This window comes from Embiotoca jacksoni, unplaced genomic scaffold (genome assembly GCF_022577435.1).
Source record: "Embiotoca jacksoni isolate LCO1_2020_lvr unplaced genomic scaffold, fEmbJac1.0.p SCAF_51, whole genome shotgun sequence".
NCBI classification, from domain to species: Eukaryota; Metazoa; Chordata; class Actinopteri; family Embiotocidae; genus Embiotoca; species Embiotoca jacksoni.
In genome coordinates this window covers 653,457-674,989 of record NW_027185405.1, presented here as the reverse complement: position 1 = coordinate 674,989, position 21,533 = coordinate 653,457, and the positions used below count along the sequence as shown (strand labels likewise).

Below are 21,533 nucleotides of genomic sequence, written 5' to 3'. Positions count from 1 at the left end.
CTTTAAAACATTATGCTTAAATGTATGAAAATGATGTCTGCAACAGCTACAAAAAAATTGTCCTCCTTAATTTCTCCCCAGAGCTTTAAAAAAAACACACAAAAAAACACCCACGCGGCGGAGATGATCACGGGATCAGGCTTCCTGTACTCTTCTTTTTTTAAAAGTAGCCCTTTGCACAGAAAATTGTAAAACATGGCTAAAAAAAGAAGAAAAACGTGACTAGCTTCACGACGTTTTCACCATCATCTCCTCATCACGTCGCCATCTTGTGGAGAAAAACGTGAAATCGTGGAGGTTTGAAAAAAAATCAATTAGGAATTTCATACACGGTAATGAATAAATTATGAATATTAATAAATTATTCAGTGTGCAAGATATTAATTATGTGTACTGCAGTACATTTTACAGTCAAATATTGCACTTTTTTTTTTTCAACACTACATATTTCACAACCGTAGTACTTTTTAAATTAAGATTTAGCATGACATAAATACCCTGGATGTGCTTATAAAGTAAGATGCATTGCTCCAGATTACTCTCAACCTTTGTGACCTGTCTTTAGTGCCACCTAAGAGCGATTCATCCTTTAAATTTGAAGCCGAGGAGGTTAAATTAGGAAAATTAATGCAAATATGTGTTAAACAGATGTGACAACGTCCTTCCACCTTTAGTTAAATTTATTGAAACACATTTACATAATAGATGATAATGATAAATTATTCCAGCTTTATGCCAAACGCTGCTCTCTGCCGTTCAGAGCGACTACGTCCTCGAACTTCTCCAGCAGCCCTTCGATGGCGGCGGTGTTTTTGTTGCTGGGCAACACGTGGTACCCGCCCCCGCATCTCTCCACGAGCCCCGTCAGCTCCCCGTTCCTCAGGATGTGCTGCTCCGCGCTCTCCCCTAAAACCTCCCCACAGGTGAGCAGCACCAGCGTGCGCCGCCACGCCTCCTCCCCGAGCAGACCCACGTGCGTCTCCACGGCTCTCCTGTAGTTCGGTGTGCATGTCAGGAAGGCCGGGACGAGCAGGAGGACGACGTCGGGACCCGGGCGGCACCAGGACGCGCCGTCCAGGACGCTCCCCCGCTGAGAGGCGTCCGCCGGGTCGGGTCCGTCTCGCCACCTCAGGCCGACGGGTTCCGCGACGGCGAGGCGCCTCCCGGCTACCCGACCTCTCCAAGGCCTGAAGCCGGACCCGTTGAATTCGGGCGCCTCTCCACCCAAGATGGAGACTGCGGCTGGGGATCGGGAGGACCAGGTCTCCCCTAAAACCACCAGCCTCAAATCCGACCCAGGAGAGTCTTCGCTCCGACCTTCCTCCTTCACGTTTGACGCTCTTCCTCTCGGTCCTTCCTCCTCCTCCTCTTCCTCGTCCTCCTCCTCCTCGTCCTCCATCGTCTCAGGATCTTTTAGCGTTTCAAAGTGACAGTTGTTGCTCTGTGTTGCCGTTTCCTCCCGATCCGTCACGCTTTCGGACTCTCTTCCTCGTCCCTTCTCCCTCCTCTCGCTGACCTCCTGGTACATGAAATGCACGTTGTCCTCCTCGCTCTCATCCTCCGAGTCATCCGCCCCATTTTCCAAACCTCCTCGCTCTCTTTCCCGCAGCTTCTTCTCCCGTTCTTTGAGCGTCTGCTCCCATTGGCTCAACTTCCTGAGCGACTCCTTTAATTTTGCCTCCTTGTGGCAAAGCTCCTCCTTCAGCAGGGTCAAGTCTCTCCCCATCTCGTCCAGCTGCTGCGTCGTCGTGGTTACGTGCTCGTTTTGCACCTGCAGCTCCGACTTCCAGCTGATCAGCTCCCGCTCCTCGTTTCTCAAATGGCTCTCCCTGTCGCTCACCTCCTTCCCCTGATCTCTCAGCCCTCTCACCTTCTCCTGGAGGTGCTGACCGTGAGCGTTGAGCTCCTTCTGTTTGCCCTCCAGAGCTTTCAGTAAGCTCTCCAGCTCCTCTTCCTTCTTCTCCATCTTCTGCGCTCTTAACCTCACGTCTCGTTCACATTCGTCTATCTCCTCTCGCTCTTTTCGTCTTGTCTCCAGACTCGCCTCCAGTTGTCTAAGTCGCTCTTCCAGCTGTGACTCTCTTTCAACGAGTTCTTCCTGTTTTGCGTCCAGTTCACATCGTCTCCGCTTCATCTCTCCTTCGTTTCTGCCCACAACTTCCTCCCTGTCCTCCACTTCTTTTTCTCTTTTTGCGATTTCCTCTTCCGTCTCTCTTTGTTTCTCTCTCGTCTCCTTCGTCTGAATCTCACTTTCCCCTCTCATCCTTCCTATTTCTGCTTCTAGTCGGCCGTTGGCCTCCTTCAACGCCTTCACCTCCTCGTCTCTCTCTTTCAGGATCGTGTCCAGCTCAGCTTCGACTCTCTCCGCTCGCTCTTCGTACTTCTTAAGATGCTTCCTGACCGCCTCCTCGCTTTCCCTCGTCACCTCCTCGCACTTCGTCTTCACGTCGTCCGCCTCTTTTCTCGTCTTCTCATTTTCTTCCAGCAGCTCTTCGACTCTCCTCTGAGTTTCCTCGTATTTCCGCGCCGCGACCCGACTTTCCTCCTCCAGGCGGCTCACGGCGACGTCCCTCTCCGCCACCTCCTTCTCGTACTCCCGAATCATGCTCGTCGTCTCTTTCTCCATCTTGTCAGTGAGCCCCTTCAGCTCCGACTTCGTTTGCTCGATTCTCAGCCTCAGCCGGGCGATCTCCCTCTCGTTGTCTCTGTCTCGGTCCCGTAGGCGGTCGAGCTCCTCCTCCTTCGTCCTCTCCTCGTCCCTCCGTCTCGCCTCCCGGGAGTCGGCCTGCCGTTTCATACTTTCCATCTCGCTTTCCTTTTCTTTCACTTTTGTCTCCGTGTCTCTCAGAAGCTGCCGTTTCATCTCCTCCATCTGTCGTTGTGTGTCGTGCAGTCGTTGCTCCGCCTCCTTCTTCTGGTTCAGAATAATCTCCCCTCTTTCTTCTTCTCGTCTCTGCAGGATCTCGTCGATGTCCTTAATGTGCCGTTTTAACTTCTCCGCCTCTCCGTCTTTCTCCTCCACGGTTCGCTCCATCTCCTTCTTGTGGTTGAAGTTGTCTCTTTGTCTCTGCTCTTCTGTCTGCTGCAGTTGTCGCTGCAGGACTTTAACATTTTCTTGTACCTCTTTTATTTCTTTCTCTCGCTCCTCCAGTTTCTGCTCCGCGTCTCTTCTGTAATTCACATGATCGATTTCCTTCTCTCGACCCTTCAGTTTCATCTCCTCCGCTTCCTTTTCTTTTTCTTTCAGTTGTTGCTCAATAGTTTCCTTGTTTTTTAACTGATCTGTTTCTCTCTCTTCCTGTTGTTGCATTTTTTCGATCATGTCTTTGACTCTGACTCTCATCTCCTCCATCTCTCTCTCCTGTTCCTCCATCTCTCTCTCGAATCTCTCCTTTTCCTTTTCACTTTCTTCCCTTTCACTCTTGAGCTGATGTTTCAGCTCCAGTTTTAGCAGAGTGTCCTCTTCGTGGTTTTGATTCAGCGTTTCTTTCTCTTTCGAGTGTTGCAGCTTCATCTCTTCTAGTCTGGAAACATACTTTTGTTCCAGGTCTCTTATCTGTCTTTGACTTTTCTCTTTTTCATTTGCAACCTCTTGTTTCAGCTCTTCGGCCTCTCTTAATCTTTCTTGCTCCGTGTTCCTCAGTTTTTCCGTCCACTGCCGTCGGACCGTCTCTGCACCCTCCTCCTTTTCTTTCACTTTTCTATCAGCTTCCTCCTGCTGTTCGGCTCCCCTCGCCTCCATCAGTTTGACCATCTCATTTATTTTTACCACCATCTCTTGCTGATGCTGCAGTTTTAAGGCCTCAACGTCTTCTTCTTTCTCTCGCATCCGTTGCTCAACGAATGTTTTGTGATTTGCATGAATCACATCCTTTTCTTTTTCGTTTTTCAGCACTTTTTCTTTCATTTGCAGGAGGAACTTTTCTTCTAACTTTTCAATCTCTTTCTTTTTTATTTTCATGTGTTCCCTTTTTTCTTTTTCAAACTGCTCCTTCAGCTCTGAAATCTGTCTTTGGTTTTCTCGCAGCATGTCCTGTCTTTCAACGTCATGCTTCTCTTTGATCTTTTCTATATCTTCTGCTTTTTCTTTCAACTTATTGATTTCTTCTTTTTGTTGAGCTTTCATTGTCGCCATAATTTTTTCCATCTCTTCCTGATGCTGCGCTTTTACGTCTTTTATCTCTGTTTCTTTCTCCTGCATTTTTCTCTCCATCTCTTTCTTATATTGTGATTTAATTTCTTCTATTTTATTCTCCACATCTTTTGTATGTTGTTTTGCATTATTAAGAACGATCTGCGTTTCCTCTGAGACTTTCCTCACTTCTTCCAGCTGTTTGTCTTTTTCCTGCAGTTTTATTTCCATCTCTCTTTTCAGTTTTTGTTCCATCTCTTCCATCTCCTGTTTTAAAGAATCATGTTTTTCAATCCACTCTGTTTTATCTTTCCTGAGCATCTCTATAGTTTCTTCCAATCTCTCGATTCCCTCCCTCCATTCTTGTCTCTTCACTCTGAAGGCTTCGTCCCTCTGCTTTCTCTCGTGTTCAGTTTCCACAGAGGCACTTTCAAGGTCGATGATCTTCAGCTGCTGCTCGTCGGTTCTTTCTATCAGCTCCTCAATCTCTCTCTCTTTCAGCTCCAGGTTCAGCAGCACCTCCTCCTTTTCTCCTCGGCTTTGATTTAGTGCAACGCTTATTCTCTCAATTTCTAGACTCAGATCCTGAATTTCCTTCTCTCTGTCCTCCGTCAGCCATCGCATCCTCTCCTCCAGATCGCCAATATCATCCTTCCTCTCGCCAACCCTCCTGTCCTCATCCTCCTCTTCTTCTTCCTTTTGGACGTCGGCCTTCCCCGGCGATTTCACTTTCTTCTTCCTGTCGAAGAACCATCTGATGCTCTTCATCTCCCTCTCCCTCATATTCTTCAGCTCTTTCTCCTGACGAAACATCTTATCTGACACCTCCTTACGGCGCTGGCTGAACTTTTCGTTCTTTTGTCGGCTCAAGTCTCTGATTTCTTGAACCAAACCGGAGAAGGCCTCGCACCTGTTCGTCGTCGCCATCTTCTCCACTTTCTCCAGCAGCTGCGTCACCTTGGTGGAGCCTCCGCCTCCTCTTCCTCCTCCCTCCACGGCGCTGATGACGTGGTACCTGCCCCGGCACTTCTCCAGCAGCCACTTCAGGTCCTTGCCTCCACTCTTGATGTGCTGCTCTATATCCACCCCTTCTCGAAGCTGGTCGCCATGGGTGAACAGCAGGATGGTGTGTCTCCAAACGCCCTCTCCCAGGAGCTCCAGATGTTCCCTGACATGCCCCGCCGTCACCAGTGTGTCCACCCTCAGAGTCAGCAGGAGCGCGTGGGGCCCCGGAGGGCACAGGGCCACGCTGCACATGATCTCCCTCTTCACCCTCTCCGTCGTGGCCCCGGCCACGCCCGCCTCCCAGCCGGGCGTGTCCACCGCCGTCACCGCCCGCAGGGCCACGTCCGCCTGCTGACGGACGCACTCCTCTGTCACCACGCCTGCCTGGAAGAGGCCCGTTTTACCGAGGATGGTGTTCGCAGCCGAACTCTTTCCAGTTTCACGCTCGCCGAGCAGAACCAGTCTGACCTCAGGTAGGCGTCGGGGGACCTTGGAGAAGGACTGGTGGGCATCCAGCTCGGGGCCCTGAGGACCGTCGCCTGGCAGGGAGAAAGGTAAAACAGCAAAACTATTTTTACTGCCAATATCATAAACCAACTGTGAGAAAACTGTAATAATTATTATTAGTTTTTGGCCACAAAAAGTAGACAGAACTTCCACCATTTTATTGGCTTACAAAATTGTTTTGGCTCATTTGTGTACCAAGAAAGTGCACCATTCACATTCATCTCCTTTTAAACTCCCTGCTGTTTAGTGCCTGGCATGTAAATAATAAACAGTAACATTGTCAGAGTTTTGATGCTGAAAATGGCTGCATCCAATCAAAGGTATGTTTAAAACTCAACCATGCAATAACCATTTTAGTCAGAAGATCAAAAGTGTGTTAATTCTTTACAGTTTCAGGAGTACTTAATTGATTATTTTGCGATATATTATTTCAAGGTTTTTTCTGGTCCGAACTATAAAATGAAAATGATTTTACACTTGAAAAGTTTTATGAATTAATCAAACTGAAGAACTCACTTGTGAGAGCGGCTCTGATGGTCCCTCTCTGCATCTGCGCCTCCATCTGCCTCTGTTTCTTCCTCCTCTCTCTGGCTCTCCTCCTCCCGTCGGCCTCCAGACCCAACAGGACCGAGTTATCCATCTTTAGGTGGTCCTTCCCGTCCTTCTTCCCATCCACCATCTCCTCCAGCTTCCGTATCAGCTCCTTGACCTGCGTCCCGTCTCCTCTGCTCCGATTATTCACCACGTGGTATCTGCTGCCGCACTTCCGGAGGAGTCTCTGGAGGGCCGGGCCACTCGTCAGGATCCGCTGCTCCATGGTGAGCAGGCCCAGCTCGTCCCCCCTGGTGAACAGCACCATGGCGTGCTCCCACGCTTCCCCTCCCAGCGGCTCCAGGTGCTTCTCTATCTCGCTGACGTAGTCGTCTGTGACGGAAGCACAGGACCTCATGACCAGCAGCAGGGCGTGAGGTCCGGGAGGACAGAGCGTCACACTCCGTAAAGTCTCCCTCCTGACCCAGTTGGGGGTGCTGTTGAGCGGGTAGTACCACTCCCACCCAGGTGTGTCCACCACCGTGACCTTCCTGCCCGCCATGTCAGCCCGCCTCTTCAGGCACTCCTCCGTGGGCTTTCCGCTCTCGAACCCTCCCGCTCCTCCCAGCACGGTGTTGCCCGCCGCGCTCTTCCCGGCTCCCTTCCTGCCCAGGAGGACCAGTCGCAGTTCTGAGAGAGGAGGTGGGACGCTGTGGGAGGCAGGGCGGCGCTGGGGGTCCATGGCAGCCTGCAGGCTGTCATCTGTGAAGAAAGGGAGAAGTACTTCCTCAGCGCACCGTACCGGATAAGCTGAATGACAAAACACAGAAATATGGCAGAAGTCAGACATCTAGTCACCACTTACAATTGTACCTAAAACCTCAAATGATATACTGTATTTATTTCATAATTTCAATATTAAACTACATTTGCTTTCAGAAAGTCGCACTTGTCAAGATAAACCTTATTTTATCCTCACTGAAGACACATAAAATATCGACACTCAACTCACCACCATTTGCGAGTGGACTGCACTTCTCATCTGTCGTGTCCATCACCTCACCAGTCACTTTCTTCCTCTTGCCCTTCCTCTTCCTCTTTTCTAGGTTCCTGTGTCATTTACAGGCAGAATTTCTTCAACATCATTGCGAAAGAAAAATGAAACACTTCAATGATCCAAAAGGAGGATTTGCGCTGCAAAAACTGAACTAAAGAAAGTCGCAGGCTCGCTCCGTCACGTGACCCCGTCTGTGGTTTTTTTAGCGTGCCCTCAATATGACAGGAAGTCAGGAGGTGGCACGCAAAGCTGTCATGACACCGTTGTACGTGAAGGTGCTTGCAAAACACATGCAGCAGAAACATCACTGCACACAGTTGCAAAGATTCATTCATACATGCACATGTTCATGTTCACTCTAGTTGTTTAGGTTAACGTGTATCTTCTTATATGGAAAAACACACGACGGGGACGATACACAGAACGTGTGTGTGTGTGTGTGTGTGTGTGTGTGTGTGTGTGTGTGTGTGTGTGTGGAGGAGAGTGTGGGGGGGGGACTTGCATTCATATGCTTCAGTATTATGAAAGCTCCTCACCGTCAGATGCTGCCTTGTGGTAAATGTGTGGAACTTTTGTTTCCTCTCCAAATGAGCCAGAGATAACTCGGCTCGGTTACGGCGGTCCGAAGAGCTCAACACGCTGCCGTTTCAAAAAACACCTGCAAACAGACATCTCATCGCATCAACAGTGAACAGACTGCAGACAAAACAGACATTTGACTTCATTTTTACGACTGTTAAATTATCTGGTATTCAAACTGAAACATCTTTTTTAAAGTTTATCAGAGGATGAACATCTGCATTATGTTCCTTAATTTATTTAAATGAAACCAATAACCAGTCACTTCCCCATATTCACATTCAGCAAATACTGAGTCTCAGAGTTGATTCTTCAAACAGAAACTGACAAAGAAACCTCACTGATCAAAGGCAAAATACAGGAAGTGAACACAACATCGCTGTAAAAGTTTGGTCTTTTGGACACAATTGAACTGTTTGAGGATGTTTTTACTGTTTTATCTCTCTTTTTTGTATCTGTGGAGACCCAGTTCATGTTCACTCTAGTTGTTTAGGTTAACGTATATCTTCTTATATGGAAAAACACACAACAGGAACAAGTACAAAAAATGTATTTAACTTTTAGTTCAATTAGTAGGTATTACATTTTCGATATCAAACATGATATCTTCATCACGTTAAAATCTCAACAACATTTATGTTTAAAATAATCTAGTTAAAGGTTTAAATGTATTCTTCTACTTTTTATTGACTGAATATACTTTATAACTGTAAAACGATCATGTCTTTGGTCTCTGCTCTGCTTCTTCAGAGTTTGTTTTTATGCAAAAACATTTTGTTGTTTTTATAACTTTACATATTAAGAGTATGAGAATAAAAACTAAATCCACACAAATGCAAACAAGGAAAATACTGATTGGTACTTTTCTTGGTTGTAATTCATTATAATCTAAAATAGAGCTTCGTTTGTTTCCTCTAACAGTTGTTGTATTGTGTGAAAAGCCAGCATCCTGTCATCGGGCCTGTGGTCAGAGCTGCCTGCTGCCACTGCACCGTCGTGGCTGTTGAACATGGTACAACATGTTCTCATGTCCTGTCCAGTGAGTACCATGAAAGCACACACACACACACACACACACACACACACACACACACACACACACACACACACACACACACACACACACACACACACACACACACACATACACACATTAGATCATGTTCATTATGATTCAGCCTTTCCTCCAGCACCAGTCAGGGTTAATAAAAACAAACCCTGTTTATGGAAAGGACTGAATCAGCCGTATTGATTTGGCACCATTAACCCGAGCGGAGCTGTTCTGAGGTCTGTTAAGTGTTCTGTGAATTTTACCAAGAAGGATTCCTTTTCACATGCGTGCTGCTTTTTGCAAATGTCAAACGAATTAATCTTATTGGACTCTCTGCAGACGCTTTAATTCACTCCAAATACGAGGCTGTCCGACACCTAAAAGACTCCAAATCATGAATACAACTCTCGGCTGTTCATCTCAATTGTGGTCATTCACAGTGATCATCAGTCATTAATAAAAACATTTTTTTTAATCTCTTGTGAGTAAACAATGTCTTGGGATTGCATCAAAGGAGTTACTATTGTTAACTGTATTGATTCAGACCAATAAACAACGATCTTTTTGGGTTTTGATTGTTTTGGACCTAAACCTTAGCCTTAACCAAAGTGTTGTTCCAACATAAAACAGATTCATTTTCGGAGAACTTGTTGCATAAGTGTCCTTTTTATTAAGAACAAAAACTCAAACCTCAAAAAAAAAAAAAACACAAGAGAACGAGCGCAGGCCAAACAGATCAGGAAGAACATCAGCAGGATTATTCTAATTGTGGAAATGATAACACAAACCAAAGCCAACACTTCAAATATAAACACCACACTGGTAAATATGCCCTCATACACCACACCACCAACAAAGGTGAGTGAACCTGCAGTGCAGCAGCCACACCTGCGACTGAAACCCTAAAATGAGCAATGCTACAAAGAATGCTAAAATACATTTCACTTAATTTAGCGAACAAACAGACTAAAATACCCATCATGCCCCATTTGCCAAACCTGTGAACAAACAATGAACGGCAACAAACTGGGATCAAGGCAAATATGAATAATTTGCAACACTAAATTAACACGTGAAGGTAGCAGACCGCTACTTTTTACAGTGTCAACTAAAAATACATTTCAACGGGGGCGAACCACTTACAAAAATGATGATGTTCAGAAGACTTATTTACCAATACTAAATGTCGTAGTATGTTATTGAATGTTAGCTACCGCTGGTGCTCAGTCATGAGTAGTGAGACCCTGGATAGATTAGTCGCTGTAGAGATACGTTTTTATATCAACATAAAGTTTATCGCTGCATATAGATAATGGTCGTGGCGGTTTAGTGAGCCTGTTTGATGTCAGCGTTTATAGATGGCAGTTTTACCTTGTTTGGTAATTAAACAGTATTCAAAATCCATGTGTGGTGAAGGCCGAGCAATTGTAATAGTTTGTATGTTTTTTTAAAATTAAATTATATTTACAGATTCAACATGAGCAAGAGGAGAGGAGACATCTGCCACTTTTTGGATGCTAAGAAAAAGAGGAAGTTAAAAACATGTCAGGGTGAGAATTCATGCATCTTATATTTTCTGTTCTGTTGAATACTGAGCAGGTGAGTTTTACATTTATGTACTGTCGTATTAAGAAAGCAGAGCGAGGTCAAAGTCAGAATACAACAACAACAGCAGCACTCTCTGCTGCCGCCACCGAATGTTGGTGTCTAATTTGGACTCTGGCTAAAATTGTCGACGTGTAACGGGAAATATTCACCGTCTGCACCTTCTTAGTTGAGCGTGTCAGCGTACTAACATTTGTAAACTAGCACAAAACACAACTTCAACTTCAACTGACGGTGAAGGAAATGTTATTAGTTAGCAAAACAAAACAATTAAATGGATGAGTTATGTTTTATTGTCTGTTATTTTTGTTGTATTTTATCATTATATTACGTAAAGCGCTTTGTAACTTGTTTTTGAAAGCACTTTTGAGGTAGTTTGGACCGTCTGAACCTGCAGACAGCCAAAATAACAGCACAGCAGGGAAGAAAGAATACAGCCTAACAAAGATCTAAGAAAGTTGAATGAAGTGAAGACCTTTTCAGGCTGTGTCCTCTCTCCTGTATCAGCAGAAATGTTTCTCTCTATCACAATAACCCCTTAACCCACAGACTATTTATTTTTTATTTTTTTTATTTCCCATTCTGAGCCCCATTCAGCTGTGGCTTGTACATAGATGATAGATTCCACATCCTGTTCCCAAGTTGGACTGACCAGTTACACCCACAGCAACACGGCTTCTCTGCAAAGGTCTGAAAGAGAGACACACACACACACACACACAGACACATATATGGCTCTACCTTGGCTCTGTAGGGTATATAAGCAGAAGCAGACGACCCCTGGATGCAGCAGCAGCAGCAGCAGCAGACCGACTCCAACCAACAGCAGCTCTTCTCTACAACTCCAGCTGAGGTGTGTCTCCTTTACATTTACATTTATTCTACACACACAAAGCTTGATTGTGAAGTAAACGCTTCTACTTTAGCACAACATTTTGATTACACTGATATTCCTTAAGAGTTTAGTAACTTTTATGTTTATGACTTCCAGATGTGAAGCTGCAAATGCATTTTATTGACACATCTGAGGCTGATTAGAAAAGTTCCGCAGTTCTTGTGCAAGCTTTGGAAAAGGCTCAGAGTTTTTCCAACAAAACTTCTTCAACAACAACATGTACATTTAATGCACTTTCTTTTTTTTGATTGCATGAATTTGACACGTACTTCACAAATATCTACATTTGTGGTATTTAAATTAAAAAAAATAGGCCCACAGTAAGAATACAGTTGTCTTAAGTGTAAGAAGAGTAATGTAAGCAGTATATTATAATATGAGAGTATGTTAAATTAAAGCAACAGTAATAATGCTGCGTATTGAGCAGTAGTGGTCATTTAAGTAGTAATAATAGTTGTTGTTAAATTTAAACAAAATTAGAAGTGAAATAAAAACGAAAAGTTTGTCACTTTTTTAGTGAAAATGACAGTTAACTAAATTAAGCTTCTCAAACGTAAATAATTGCAGGTTTCCTTAGTATTTTAGAATATGTGGTAAAATTAGAAGCAAGTGGTTTGAAGATTTCTCTTTTTATTCTTTGTCATTATATTCTGACTTTAGCCATTAATCAAGAAATGAACTACTAATAAAAATAATGATTACTTGCAGTTGTAGTTGTAATAATGTAATAACAAAGAATAATCCACTGCAAGTTTCATTTACATAGTCATGATAGTATTGGGTTATTTTTAAAGTACTAGTGATGCTAGTTGAAAATGTGAGGAATTTGCACAAGTCACACTTTGTGTCCCAAACACCTTATTTTTCCATTTATGGTTAACCAAAGGAATTAAGAGTCTATAAAGGTGAAACAAAAAAAACAACTAAAACCCAAATGTCCACTGTGGTGACTGAATAAACTAGAGGATTCAAACTTAGCCTTAGGTGTGATGTAAACAAAGACCATCAATGTACTCATTGTGACTCATCTAAACATGAAACAGAACTCAAATTGCATCAACCCTTCACCCACATGGGGTCCACCTAAAACCTGCCTCAAACAGGCAGAGTGGGCTGCAACTTCAGGGAGTAAAGGTACGACGTTACGGCTGTAATCATTACAGAAGTATGTGGTAAGATGGATTTAACTATTAAATACACAACAACTGTTTTCATAAAATGCCAGATAAGTGCACTGCATGTCAAGTTAGTTGTCCAAACACCTGCCTGAAAGTAAGACTCACTGTTGCGTAATGTGGGCGGGTGCTGGATGAGGGGAGAAGTTTGGACAATGTCTGGCTACATGAGTCATCTCGTAGCACAGTGAAAGCTCTGTTTGCACCTGAACCACCGGTGGCACAGATAGCTTCTGGGGAATAGACAGAGTAACAACATGGCAGACAAACAGGCACATTAAGGCTGACATAATCCACCTTGTTATGAGTGAAGCCCCACTTATATTAGCAGAAGTACATGCTTTTTTTGTATTATGGCCAATGCATACTGCTATTTTAGTTTTTCCACCTTTCAGTAAAGTACTTTTTACTTAAGATTTTGCAAACTGTCCGCGGTGAAGAAATAGAAATCATGAGCTAAGCACAAAACACGTCCCTGGGTGGGCTCGAACCACCAACCTTTCGGTTAACAGCCGAACGCGCTATCCGATTGCGCCACAGAGACTTGCGTAATCAGAAAGGGGCGTGGCCTGGTTTTTTTTACTCCGGAAATCTGAATGGATTTTTTAAGGCAAATACCTGTAACAGAATATCTACGTGCTGGTAATATCTTGCATTAGATCACATAGTGGATGAGTATCCATTCATCCTCAGGTATGGAGGCACTGCTATGTTTTCCTTTTTAGATCATTACTTTTTACTTAAGATTTTGCTCATCATTATGTTACTAAGCACAAAACACGTCCCTGGGTGGGCTCGAACCACCAACCTTTCGGTTAACAGCCGAACGCGCTATCCGATTGCGCCACAGAGACTGGTGTGATCAAAAAGGGGCGTGTTTGGCAGCTCATGTCGTATTTCACTCAGAAAAGATTGGAAATTCAGTATTTAGAAGCTTTATAAATTAACTACAAAGGAACAAGCAATTCATTTCCATTTCAGACATGGTATCATAACCCTTTATTACCAAAGATTTACAATAGTATTTCGTTTTTAATATTGCACAAATGATAAATCTTATGCTGATCGCAATGGAATATTTTCTCTTTTCTCTACTCTTTTTCCTTTTCAGGTCCTAACGAGTAATCGTGCCCTTGGATACTCATCATGTCTGATCAAGGTGCCACCGCGATCCCTTCTCCAGCTCCCCCTCCTCCCACCGGACCTCCTCCCAAGGTCACCAACCGGGGCCGCAGCACAGCTCCCATCGACAGCTCCAACTCCGAAACCACCGACTTCCCTGAGATTGAATACTTCGGTGCACCGGGCCCGAGAGGATTTCCACCTCTGACTGGTGAGGCGGGAGTGTCGTTGTGTGTTCATGTATGGGTTTGTGTGTCAAAGTCTCTTTCTCTTCACAGCAAGCTCGTTTGTGAACACGACACGGGTCAGAAGGTCTTTGTTTCAGGAGACAGATGAGACGGGGTTTCTCGGTTGGAGAAGATAAAGTCCTTTTCCTGTCAGTGACACAGTTTCCAGTAGCTGTTGCACTTGACTGACGTATGTTTGACGCCCAAACAGGATAAATTCCACTCACTTCCCGTCGCATGTGACCACAGAGAGATAACCAGATGTGACGGGAATTTCATCCGACCGACAGCAAACAGCTGCAAACAAACAGTCGACCGCGTTTTCCTTCTTAATCATCGCTGATGGGTTTTTTTTTTAACGGAACATTTTTTTCCCAAACTGTCTTCCCAAAAGATAGGATTCAGTTCATGGGGTGACTACGACAAAAAGAAGAACTTTTTCATGATAGAACATTACAGCTGGGTTTTTTTTGTTTTTGTTTTTTTGCTCTAGTTACATAAGAGGTGCTGAGGATAGTTAGGCAGAGACATAAACTAGTTAAATAAAGCCTTAAAACAAAAGCCAATACAGGCAACAGGTGAACCAGTCACTGGTGATTGATTGAGTTTTAACTTTTTTTTCTTTTTTACAAAATCAGTAAATCTATCTGTGGATTTAAACTGAAAATTAAGGCTTAAAACTGACAAAAAAAATGGTATCCAAACTGATCTTGTTTTTTGTTTGTTTTTTTTATCGGAAATTATTGAATAATCAACTGCTCATTTATATTTTGTCTGCCGTTGTTCTCTACAGTATTAATTATCTGAGCTATCAACATTTTAAGTTATTAAATAATTCACTCTAAAATGAAGAAGAGAATAATTCGTACGCAGATTCTCCATAAAAAGCCTGTCCACTTGTTTTTTGTGTCTCCGTGACAACACATTTCCTTTTTGAGACCTCTTCCTCCTTCCTGTCTCCTGTCCGTCTCCCGTCCATTCAGAATATCTGGACATCTGGGACGTGGACATGATGAAGAAGCCCAACGAGAGCAACAAGATGGAGCACCACACCATGCTGTTCAGCTCCGACTATCTCATCGTCCGCCGAGGACAAGAGTTCCAGGTCAAGATGAACTTCAACCGTCCCTACAAGCCCGGGGAGGACAAGTTCGCTGTGGAGTTTATCATCGGTGAGCTTCACATGTTGTAAACTAATTTAATGCTCTTCATGCTGCAGGAAAAAAACAAACTGGTGATACGAAAAAGTCCATAACATCTACTTTAGTGCTACAAAAGCTTATTTATCTAAACTCTGCCGTCTCCTTCAATATATGTTGGTGTTCAACTTTTGTCTTACGGTGTTACAATTAAGAAAAAAAACGTCCTTCTCATCATCATATTTAACGTTTTATTACTCGCATATCATATTTTGAAAGACAAATTCTGAGAAGGTCTGTCGGTGAAGAGCTTCTTCGGTTTCCTGGTTTTCAGTCATCACTTTCAACTGAAAGTGTTTTCCTGCTTGTAAACATACTGGACAGCAGTTGGGCAAAAATAGTTGAATATTAAATAGGTGTTTTTTTTCAGGGGGAATATTAGGGAATTTTAAAAGCTCTTTTCCAGACAGGGAAAGTCGAGGAATTTGATCATTTTTTAAGCTCAGTCATGGAATACCAAGAAATGCTGTTTGCGCATTTAAATGTTAGTTGCCATTCATCAAAATGTAATATTTTCCATATTATAATTATTGTCAATCTGTATGTTTAGTAGCGTCAGTGCTGACTGACAGAAATTGAACTTACTAAATTTTGAGCTAATTAACGTTATTGTTAGATAAATGATTTGCCTCGACAACCAGTATTCAGACATGTATTTAATTTCGTTCATGTGGCAGCTCGTTCTTAACAGAAATGTGTCTGTTTCTTGTCTACTCAGCATCTTTTTATGTTCTTCCCAGGTCATAGAACTTTTTAGTCAGTGGAAGTCAGGGACATTTTTTCTTTTGTTTTCATTTTTCTGACTGTTTATTACACAACTTTGACACACTTACAGTATAATGTATAACATGTTGTCATACTTAGTTCTCACTAACATACGTGTCACTCAGGTTCCAGCCCTCAGTTCAGCAAAGGCACCTACATCCCCGTCTTCCCCACCAAGGAGCGCCAGAGCTCCTGGGAAGGCCGCATCACCGACGCCTCCGACAACACGGTCACCATGGGCATCACCCCGGCGGCCAACTGCATCGTGGGGAAGTACCACTTGTACGTCGCCGTGCTGACGCCTCACGGCGTCCGCAGGACCCGACGGGACAAAAGCCGAGACCTCTACATCCTCTTCAACCCCTGGGTGGCAGGTTTGTTCAGGCCGCAGCTGGAGCGCGTGATGTTTCCTGGCTTCCGTCTCACTTTTCATGATCATAAAACAACCACCCGACCTGTTTGTCTTCCCCTCAGCCGATGCCGTGTTTCTGGACGACGAGAGCGAGAGGGAGGAGTGTGTGATGACCGAGATGGGAATCATCTATCACGGCGCCTACGACGACATCGCTGAGAGAGACTGGAACTATGGACAGGTGGGACAACGAACACACGGAGGCCTCCCGAGACTTATTTACTGATGAAGTCTTTTGACTGAACTGGATTTATTTCCTAGTTCAACTATGGAGTCCTGGACGCCTGCCTGTACATCATGGACAGGTCGGAGATGCCCATCACCAACAGAGGCGACCCCGTCAAGGTGACCAGAAAGGCCTCTGCCATGGTGAGAAAGAAACTATTCATGCACCTCCTTTAAAACACAGAAACCAGTTGGGTTTTTTTTAAAATGTAAAAATCCCAGTGTACTATTTGTAGTTCGAGCAGTAAATATCTGAAATCGGGTCTTTTTCGATCCAGCTGAACTCCCGTGACGACGAAGGCGTGTTGGTGGGGAACTGGAGCGGCGACTACACCTACGGAGTGGCGCCCACTTCCTGGACCGGCAGCACCGACATCCTGCTCGGCTACGCCAGCAGCAAGATGCCCGTCTGCTACGCTCAGTGCTGGGTCTACGCCGCCGTCTTCAACACCTGTGAGACTCTCACTGCATCCAAGTCATTTTAAAATGAGAGATTTTTCCTTTCCAAACCCAAATCCAAGTTTTAAAGGTATTAATGTGAAGGAAAGGTGAGAATGAAAAGTCATAAAGTGACGGGAACCAAGGCAACCAAGGAGATCTAACCAAATATAAACTAATGATGCACATAAAAGAAAACCTCCACTTGATTTCATTACTAGACTGAAGGAGAAAAGAAAGGAAACACGGAGGCACCTTTTCTTTGAAGCCTCGTCATTGCTGAAATACTTTTATTCAGAGTTCAGTTGAAAACTTCCTTGTTTATTTCCCTCCTTGATTCCCATCCTTGATTTTCATTGTACGTTCTGCCTCTGTGTTCCAGTCCTGCGCTGTCTGGGCATCCCGTCCCGAGTCGTCACCAACTATTACTCCGCTCATGACAACGATGGAAACCTGAAGACGGACATAATCCTGGACGACAACGGCAGGATTGACCGAAACCGCACCAAGGACTCGATCTGGTACCGTGTCTTCCTTTTCAGTGCCTTATTAATCACAGTGGATTGTAGGTTTTTGACCTGTTTTGTGGAAAGTACGCCCAGTAAAAATGTCTGTTAGCACTTTTATTCGCACACAAAAACATTCATGGTCCCCAGAAGATGATTCCTATTGGTCACTGCTGGCTTTTCATTCCATTAAAAGACCCTCAGTTCACACACTTTGATCAGTGATTTAGAACATTTACATTGAAACCTGTTGTGGATATTCATGGTCCCCAGGGGACAAATCCCTCTGCTTTTAATAACCAAAAGGATATTGTATTTGTAGCCTGCTATAAAAATGACTAAATAATACCAAAACAGGACTTTGTTTCCGTCTACACGTTCTCTAATTATATGTAAAATGTTTGTTTTTGTCAGGAACTATCACTGCTGGAACGAATGCTACATGTCCAGACCAGACCTCCCAGCTGGTTTTGGAGGCTGGCAGGTTGTGGATTCAACACCACAGGAGACCAGCGATGGTAAATAATCACATCATGAAACCATTCTTGACTTTTCAACAGCAGGTTATCGGCCACAACGAGTTCTATTCATCATTAATTGAGTCCTTTACAGAGAAATAGACACGTTTTCTCGTCATATATTCTCTGATTATTTCATTTCTTCCTCCGTTAACCATGAAGGGATGTACAGATGTGGACCTGCATCAGTCCAGGCCATCAAACACGGACAGATTTGCTTCCCTTTCGATGCGCCCTTTGTGTTTGCTGAGGTGAGTCTCGTCAGTCCTCCAAAAAGTATATTTTTGCTTTTTGCTGGAATTGCTGAGGAAGTGATTATGTTGAAGAACCGTGTCACGCGCTCGTCGTCATGTTTCCTTACCAACATGCAGGCTGGTGTTTTTGTGCAGTGTCTCTGTCTGTCTCCCCGCAGGTCAACAGCGACGTGGTGTTTTATTCCCGGAGCAGTGACGGGACCATGGAGCCCGTCAAAGTGAACCGGACTCACGTGGGCCGCATGGTTCTGACCAAAGCTGCAGGAGACGTGACCCGCCACGACATCACCGATCAATACAAGTTCTCTGAAGGTCGGTGAACACGTCCAACACAAATCTCAGCGTTTTCTGAAACAGCAGAACAAATGTTTTTCTGCTGCAGCCTCAACCTTGAAAAAAAAACCCAAAAAAAACCACATGAAATTGACATGAAAAGTAAATAAATCAGCCATCAGGAAAATATTTCTGAACATGAATACATAAATAAAGATACCTTGACCACGATGTCTTAATAAAAACAGAAAAACTCAAACGCCTCAAGCAGAAACACCCTGAAAGGCTTCATGTTGACTGTGATGGATTATCAGTCTCTAAATCAGTCTTATTTTTTCATGATCTGTAAAACTGCCAGATAGAAAATTTAATTAAATCAGGATGATAACATTTCAGTTTTGGCGCCCTTGACTGTTTTCTGGCACCAAAATTCCTGCCGTGTGTCCCGCTGGGGAGGACGTGGCTCCAGATGGACTGGAAATCAGCTCCAAACTTGGTAGTTCTGGTGGTTTTTTTGTTTTTTTTACCAACTCTTTGGAAGACTTTAGAGACTGAAAGTTTTATCTTAAGCACAGTCAAAAGTTCTCACATCTGCAAATATGACTTTGTGCAGATATCCTGAAATATATATATATTTTTTAAACAAATAGATATTCTTCTCTTTAATTTATATAATTCTTCAAACACACTGGTATATTTCAATGACCCGATCCAGGCAGCACAGAGGAGCGGACCGTCCTGGAAAAGGCTGAAGAGTTTGGCTGTAAGCGGGAGATGTCCGAGCCTCCGCCCGCTGACGTGGACCTGGTCCTGCCCACCCTGGAGATCAGCGTGGGCGACGGCTTCGAGCTGAGCCTGGAGTTCATAAACCGCAGCGAGCAGCGCCGCACGGTGGACGCCTACATCAGCGGCAGCGTGGTGTATTACACCGGAGTCACCAGCACCGAGTTCCTGTTCACCACCCCCAGAGTGACCATCGGCCCCCAGAAGAGTGAGCAGGAGGAGCGGACTCATTACACATTTCACTTCATCTCAATTCCTGTGTGTGCAGGTGGTCTCGCCTGTGACGAAGCTGAGTCAGCGGAGTGACGCTTGTTCTCACTTTGCAGGTGTTAAGGAGTTGGTGGTGGTCGAGTCCAAGAACTACATGAAGTATCTGGTGGAACAGGCCAACCTCAACTTCATCGTCACCGGGAAGATCAAAGAGACCGGCCAGATCGTCTCCGCCATGAAGGTCGTCACCCTGCGCAACCCCAAGCTCGTCGTCGAGGTCTGAGATCGTGCTCGATTTTTATCTGTGATTTGTTGGCATCGGCCAGTTGTAAAGGCTCTTTAAATCTTCTACGCTCTGATCGCTCTCATACAGCCGGTTGAACGAACTCTCGTGAAGTCATTTATCGTGTCCCGTGTGTGCTTCAGGTGTCCGGCGAAGGCAAAGTGAGTGAAGAGATGATGGCGACCGTGCAGTTCACGAACCCCTTCAGCTTCAACCTGGAGGGCGTCTACATCCGCATGGAGGGACCCGGGATCATGATGCCCAAGTTCAAATATTACAGGTGAGCTCCGCGCAGAGGAAGAGGAAGAAGAAGAAGGTGTGTTTGCATCAAATGTCAAAAATGTCAAAAAACGAAATCCATAACAATCAGAAATTATAATATCCTCACAGATGTTCTGTTGCATGGATATGAAAGGCGCTTCTCTTAATATCAGTTTCTCTGGTATTCTCTGGTAACCCCCCTCCCCCGCTGGTTTCAGTCTGATCCCAGGAGGCTCCTCTCTGACCTGGAGCGAGCTGTTCACCCCGCACCGGGCCGGCAAATCCAGGGTGATCGCCACTCTGGACTGCCCGGCTCTCCGGCAGGTCCACGGCCAGGCATCCGTCACTATCGACCCCTGAGGAGCCGCCAACGCGCCTCCTCTCTCAGCTTCAGCTATACTGCAGCCCAGATTTAAGGCCTTTAACGTGTAACTGTAGGTTCACCACAGGTATGGCTTCAGCATTTATGATGACAAAGGTGATAGTTTTACAATACTGCAGACACAATAGGCATTAGAAGAGCAAGTTTGTTAAGACCTCTATGAATATAAATCACAAATACAGGGCTCATTGTTTATCGTCTATCTTTAAGATCAAAAGAGAAAGGAACCACAAGCAATTTTGCTTTAATAATTTTTTTATTTGAAAATCTTTAGAATTTATGGCTCAAAACAACCATAAATAAAAGAAAAGTGTAATTTTAAATTTGCACGAATCTATTTCTGGCCACCAGGGGTCAGAGTTCCTCCAATCAGTGCAAACATCTAATACAGCTGACAAACTGAACATCAGTGTCACAGCACTGGAGCTGTTTGCTGGACTTCTGGTGTCAAATATTCACTTTTAACTTGGTTTACATTAATCACCAATTCATGATAAATGATATGTCTCTTTAAAGGATGGGTCTGTTCACCAGTTCATTTCTAACTTTATCTGCTTGCCGTTTAACATAAGGTGGATTTATCAGAGCTAAGTTTCCTGAGTGTCTCTGCAGTTGCCACATACAGGATCAATGGTGGCCAGAAATTGAACCAAATAGTAAATATCCCATCAAATCAAAACAACAAGCCAAAAGACACAAAAATTCTCAGCAGAGTCGGGTGATAATTCTCAGTGGACACGAGTGACCTATTTTATCTTGTGTTCATATTATACAAAATATTGATAAATCCAGCTTTAGCTTTTTTTTCCACAACACAATTAAAATGTCAGTGTTTCTAAAGCAGTCAAATGTATCTTCCAACTCTTCTCTTCTGTGCAATAATTAATGCAAATATCAGCCAAATAAAGGATCAATAAACGCATCGTGCTGTGACATGTTCCTTGAGCGTGCATGCATGCCAGTCAGAAAAGATGCCATTTTCCCATTTATTAGAAGCAACGTCTTCAACTTCAGATTAACACCGAAACAAACTCTCAAAAAACAAATCAAAATCAGACTCGATTCATACCTGAAGGAAATACGTTGATTTCTGAAAAGTGAGAAACGCATCTTGTAGTGTGTGTGTGTGTGTGCAAAG

The 21,533-nt window shown here is 44.2% G+C and overlaps 2 protein-coding genes and 2 non-coding genes across 6 annotated transcripts; 1 reads left to right on the top strand and 3 right to left on the bottom strand.

Moving 5' to 3' along the window:
* Nucleotides 1–496: 496 nt before the first annotated feature.
* Nucleotides 497–7,405, bottom strand: LOC138212005 (trichohyalin). Of its 2 annotated transcripts, none has more exons than XM_069172236.1 (3): nucleotides 7,188–7,405; nucleotides 6,161–6,985; nucleotides 497–5,676 (listed from the first exon to the last, which is right to left on the bottom strand). In XM_069172236.1, the coding sequence occupies exons 1-3, from the start codon at nucleotides 7,228–7,230 to the stop codon at nucleotides 731–733; spliced, it is 5,814 nt and encodes a 1,937-aa protein (XP_069028337.1). In that variant the 5' UTR covers nucleotides 7,231–7,405; the 3' UTR covers nucleotides 497–730. The 2 variants fall into 2 exon arrangements, with proteins under 2 accessions (XP_069028337.1, XP_069028338.1); XM_069172237.1 differs by having other exon boundaries at nucleotides 6,161–6,937.
* On the top strand, nucleotides 5,611–21,318 carry f13a1b (coagulation factor XIII, A1 polypeptide b). 2 transcript variants are annotated; one of them, XM_069172240.1, is made up of 19 exons: nucleotides 5,611–5,691; nucleotides 7,282–7,507; nucleotides 8,733–8,850; nucleotides 10,333–10,412; nucleotides 11,222–11,320; nucleotides 13,649–13,870; nucleotides 14,870–15,058; nucleotides 15,976–16,224; nucleotides 16,325–16,443; nucleotides 16,524–16,631; nucleotides 16,766–16,940; nucleotides 17,308–17,446; nucleotides 17,846–17,949; nucleotides 18,112–18,200; nucleotides 18,362–18,515; nucleotides 19,192–19,467; nucleotides 19,586–19,746; nucleotides 19,896–20,032; nucleotides 20,232–21,318. In XM_069172240.1, the coding sequence occupies exons 6-19, from the start codon at nucleotides 13,684–13,686 to the stop codon at nucleotides 20,371–20,373; spliced, it is 2,229 nt and encodes a 742-aa protein (XP_069028341.1). In that variant the 5' UTR covers nucleotides 5,611–5,691; nucleotides 7,282–7,507; nucleotides 8,733–8,850; nucleotides 10,333–10,412; nucleotides 11,222–11,320; nucleotides 13,649–13,683; the 3' UTR covers nucleotides 20,374–21,318. The 2 variants fall into 2 exon arrangements, with proteins under 2 accessions (XP_069028341.1, XP_069028340.1); XM_069172239.1 differs by lacking the exon at nucleotides 5,611–5,691 and adding an exon at nucleotides 6,378–6,462.
* On the bottom strand, nucleotides 13,008–13,081 carry trnan-guu (transfer RNA asparagine (anticodon GUU)). Its single transcript has one exon. It is a non-coding gene; the product is annotated as a tRNA-Asn (tRNA).
* Nucleotides 13,318–13,391, bottom strand: trnan-guu (transfer RNA asparagine (anticodon GUU)). Its single transcript has one exon. It is a non-coding gene; the product is annotated as a tRNA-Asn (tRNA).
* Nucleotides 21,319–21,533: the final 215 nt, after the last annotated feature.